The sequence below is a fragment of the Brassica rapa genome, unplaced genomic scaffold (genome assembly GCF_000309985.2).
Source record: "Brassica rapa cultivar Chiifu-401-42 unplaced genomic scaffold, CAAS_Brap_v3.01 Scaffold0249, whole genome shotgun sequence".
In the NCBI taxonomy this organism is placed as follows: domain Eukaryota; kingdom Viridiplantae; phylum Streptophyta; class Magnoliopsida; order Brassicales; family Brassicaceae; genus Brassica; species Brassica rapa.
Genome location: NW_022610193.1, coordinates 35,031 through 39,786, shown reverse-complemented (window position 1 = coordinate 39,786; position 4,756 = coordinate 35,031). Strand labels below are relative to the sequence as shown.

The following is a 4,756-nucleotide window of genomic DNA, read 5'->3' as shown; positions in this document are numbered from 1 at the left end:
CAAAAGACTCAAGCTTCTCAAGGTATGTGGATCGAATGGTGACACAAGAGGCTGCGGAAGGCTCCTTGATACTCCTAGGCAATAGATCGGATATGACACACCAAACTAGAGCCCTTAGTCTCTGGATATTACACACCAGAAGTTGGATATTACACACCAACACTCAATCAACTCGACAAGCAAGAAGAAAAGAGAAAACAAAGGTTTTTGATAAAAAGATGGATGCTGATACAAGGGGCCACGACCAGAATATAAAGGAGAAGCCTTGTACATGCACAAGGTCTCGAAAATACAAGGGAAATAAAGACAAAGGCTCCCTTGGAAACACAACAAGACTAGAGTTCTTTTTTTGAAAACTAAATAACATAAAAGCATAGCTTAAAATATAAGAGAAGGTCTTCATGTGGACAGACCAAGATCAATCATCTAGGAGATAGGAGAAGTAGACTTGTGGCCTCGTTAAAAACCTTCCTTTGGAAAACCCAGTGGGACAAAACCAAAGGTTAGGAAAGAGCACACACAAGCTACTTGCCTAGATGATGATCAGCTTGAAGGTGGAGTAGCTTGAATGATGGTTAAGGTGTCTTGGATGATCAAGCTTCGGCCAAGACTAATGTATTCTTCTTGTTTCCAAATGTTCTTCAAGGTTGCACCCTCAGCTACAAGCTCTTCAGGTTCAGGTTCATGCTTCCAGTCCTTGGTGCTTTCCATGATCACATCATCCCCTCCCACTTCAAAAAGATTTGTCCTCAAATCTGTGTTACCTGCAATAGAAGGGACCAAGTCAGTAACATCAGAGTTTATAATCAGATTACACTTACCTTGCAAGCCTCTTGGATAGGCATTATCGCTGACTGGTTCTATTAGGTAGAAGGGACTGATCCATTTGGCTTTCCTCACTCCTGAAGCATTACTTAAACCTGATACATTGAAACAAGACAAGTTAACACAAGTAAAATCATCATAGAGTAAGAGTCTTATCCCAAAGTTGTCTTTTCTCGGTTTTGGCTTGTATGCTGCATCTGGAGGTGCTTCTTTGATGAGGATGAAGCAAGTGACGTCCTGATGTCTCTCCTGGCTTATATCAGGCGGCTTGAAACGTTTGTCTTCCTCACGCTTGTTCTTTGTCTTTGCATACTTCAAAGCTTCCATATAATCTGCACATGACTTTTTTGACAAAAACAAGTGCATCATATCTGTGTAATCAATAAAAGAACTCTTGAAAACATGATTGGTTACCTTAGCATGCTCACCTGGTCGCCATATATAGGATTGAGATGTTCTATACTCAGAAAAATTCAAACAAAGCAAACACAGAATCACCCGTCTTGTAGAACCCATAACTCTTTCATTTGAGAAGCTTTGGACATGATTCCAGTTCGACGTGAGACCCTGATGAGTGTAGTTTCCATTGCAGTTGAGTTTCTTGCTTAATTCCTTCTGGTTGCTGAGATATGATCCTCGGACTGCTCCTATGTCAGAGTTGGCGGCTAGACAGCTTCCAAGATTTGATTGTTGCATCTCCAATTTAGCCAAGGATCCATTCTTGATACTCTGATCATTACTATAGCCTCTCTTTTCGAAAATTCTAGTACTCAGAACTGTTTGACCTGTACCAATAGAAAACAAATCAGGTTTCATGCGTTTCTTTGAGTCTAGATAATTACCTCGGGTTGGTTTATTTGGAGATTGATGTAGACTGAGTCCATCTGGTGGTTTCTCCTTGATTTGAGAAGAAAACATGAGTTCTCCTCCTATTCCAGTAATCACTTCACCATTTAATCTAGTGAAATCTCCATCTCCACTCTTGGTTTGACAATCTCTGAAATGGTATTGAAGCTTTTGCAAATCTGGTGGTTTCCACACCTTAACATGATCAAGAAGCAAGGCATTTTGATCAGCTTCCAACTCTTTATTACCCCAACTGGTTCTACTACGAGCAGAGCACTCTCCAAGGATGATAAGTATGCTGGAATATGCTCCAGTTTTCCACAAGTAGAACTGTAACCTTCCACCCCAATCTGATATAAGCAGCTCACAGAATTTGGCTAAACCGATATGTTTTGCGGAATTGACAATATCTTGATGATCAGGAGGCCATTTGCTGCGTTTTCTGGTTTGTTGGATCCAGGAAAGAATGGGTAACATTCTCCAATTTGTTTCGTAGTGAAACTCTTGCTGAGCTGAGACGTGCATCCCTTTAGCTTCAGAGGGTAAAAGATCACCAAAAACAATTGTTGTTGCTGCCGATTTCTTCTCAATCACTAAGGGATTGTTCCTGTGATTCCACAACTCTCCTCCAGGCTCAAATACAACATGTTCCATGCCCAGTTGGTGTCTTGAAAGCTCTACTGCTCTGGTCTTGTTCCACACAAAAGGACTGATGAGAAAAGTACCCAAGAATGTCCTTTGGAAACCGTTTGAATCAGTGACAAATAGATGCTCTACTCCACTGTCTGATTTTGATTCCATGGGTGCCTCCTCTTCTATTACATCCTGTTTGAAGAGAATCAGGTCGTCCTTGATGGGTTGATCATGTTTCTGAATGGTGATTGTTGGAATCTCGGTTTGATCTTCTTGAACTAGTGCAGCCAAGTCTGATTGTGCAACTGAGTCTGGTTCTGCATCTTTGAGTTCTGAGACAGTTGAGGAAGGCGCTTGGTTCTGTACTTCTAAGGATGGAGATATAGTCTTGGACTGTTTAAATTGTTTCTCCACATCCCTAAACGCTTGTGAAATTGCCTTCCTTATGCTATCTTTAAAGGAATGGGTTGATGTTTTGCTTGATGAAACCAGGTTACTAGATGGACTTGATCTCTTGCTGTCTGGTTGTTTCTGAACTGATAATGAAGAACATAGCTTTGTCTCAGGCTGCTTTTGAATAACTTCCTTGTGGTACTGTCTTGGAACGTACTCTCTACGCATCAAAGCCCTCAGCTTAAGCCATGTTTCCACTGGTTCTTTTCCATCAAGTCTTCTGTACTTTATCAACTGATTCCACCATCTTAAAGCATGACCACAAAACTCAGCAGTAGCCATTTGAATCTTCTTTCTTTCAGCATAGTGTTTACTACTGAAAATCAACTCAATCTTCTTTTCCCACTTCGCATAAGCTTCAGGAGCCGCCTTGCCATGGAATGGAGGGATTTGAAATTCATATACAGCATGCTTCCGGTTTCTGTCAAACTGATCAAACTCTTTTTGCCTGTACTCATCTCTGGTTGATCTTGAGCATTCTCTATTTTTCTTTGGCTGATGTTTTCCTTTGTGCTCCTTCTCCATTGGTACCTGAGATACAAATAAAACAGAAACCAGTAACTAGTTCTAAGAGAAACAACACTCAGAATTAACAACAGATCAATTTTAAAACGACAAGCAAATCAAATAAAACAGTTTGATAATCAGAACAATTCACCAACGCAATATGATCGATCAATCTTAAACAGAGACAGATTAAATTCGAAATCTAATCAACCAAACAAGATAGATTATATTTAAAGCAATAAGAACAGATCAGAATCACACAAATCCAAAACAGAAACAGATCAAGCAAATCGATTACTTCTGCAACAAGAATGTGAAAAGTTTTTATCAGAAACGAGATCAACAAGCTTGAATCTATTAAAACTCAACAACACAATCATAGATCAATCAAAACTAGTGAGAATAAGAATAGATCGACAGGTTTTTAGCAAACACAAACGGATTTATCAGATTTAAACGCTAAGAACACAGATCAGATCAAACTCGACAGAATATAAACAGACCCAAACGAAAATCAGAGAGAAAAATCGAACACTTCCCTTCCAGAGTTGCTCTGATACCACTTGATGAGATCCTAGGATGATGCTCTGGAACAGATGGGATAATCCTTGCAGAAACGAATCAAAAGACTCAAGCTTCTCAAGGTATGTGGATCGAATGGTGACACAAGAGGCTGCGGAAAGGCTCCTTGATACTCCTAGGCAATAGATCGGATATGACACACCAAACTAGAGCCCTTAGTCTCTGGATATTACACACCAGAAGTTGGATATTACACACCAACACTCAATCAACTCGACAAGCAAGAAGAAAAGAGAAAACAAAGGTTTTTGATAAAAAGATGGATGCTGATACAAGGGGCCACGACCAGAATATAAAGGAGAAGCCTTGTACATGCACAAGGTCTCGAAAATACAAGGGAAATAAAGACAAAGGCTCCCTTGGAAACACAACAAAGACTAGAGTTCTTTTTTTGAAAACTAAATAACATAAAAGCATAGCTTAAAATATAAGATAAGGTCTTCATGTGGACAGACCAAGATCAATCATCTAGGAGATAGGAGAAGTAGACTTGTGGCCTCGTTAAAAACCTTCCTTTGGAAAACCCAGTGGGACAAAACCAAAGGTTAGGAAAAGAGCACACACAAGCTACTTGCCTAGATGATGATCAGCTTGAAGGTGGAGTAGCTTGAATGATGGTTAAGGTGTCTTGGATGATCAAGCTTCGGCCAAGACTAATGTATTCTTCTTGTTTCCAAATGTTCTTCAAGGTTGCACCCTCAGCTACAAGCTCTTCAGGTTCAGGTTCATGCTTCCAGTCCTTGGTGCTTTCCATGATCACATCAAGCAGTCTGGATAAGGTTTCCTCACAGCTAGAGAGGCTGGAGACAGGCTGTAAAGTAGACAGCATCTAGTAAAAGATGCCAAAGGGATCAAGCATGTGAAGACTCCCATTGGCTGCTTTTGGATGGCTCTCTTTGACTACACATGC

At 40.3% G+C, this 4,756-nt stretch overlaps 1 protein-coding gene across 1 annotated transcript; it reads right to left on the bottom strand.

Annotated features, from left to right (window-relative positions):
* Window positions 1–536: 536 nt before the first annotated feature.
* LOC117129916 lies at window positions 537–3,963 on the bottom strand. The gene is made up of 2 exons (XM_033283140.1): window positions 1,668–3,963; window positions 537–1,610 (listed from the first exon to the last, which is right to left on the bottom strand). The coding sequence occupies exons 1-2, from the start codon at window positions 3,280–3,282 to the stop codon at window positions 544–546; spliced, it is 2,682 nt and encodes an 893-aa protein (XP_033139031.1). The 5' UTR covers window positions 3,283–3,963; the 3' UTR covers window positions 537–543.
* Window positions 3,964–4,756: the final 793 nt, after the last annotated feature.

Bases quoted from the DNA above. Each gene is read 5' to 3' on its own strand.
- LOC117129916 (XM_033283140.1), bottom strand. From the start codon at position 3,282: ATGGAGAAGGAGCACAAAGGAAAACATCAGCCAAAGAAAAATAGAGAA. The intron at 1,611-1,667 runs GTAATTATCTAG...CTATTGGTACAG, and splicing joins TCCAAATAAACCAACCCGAG to GTCAAACAGTTCTGAGTACT.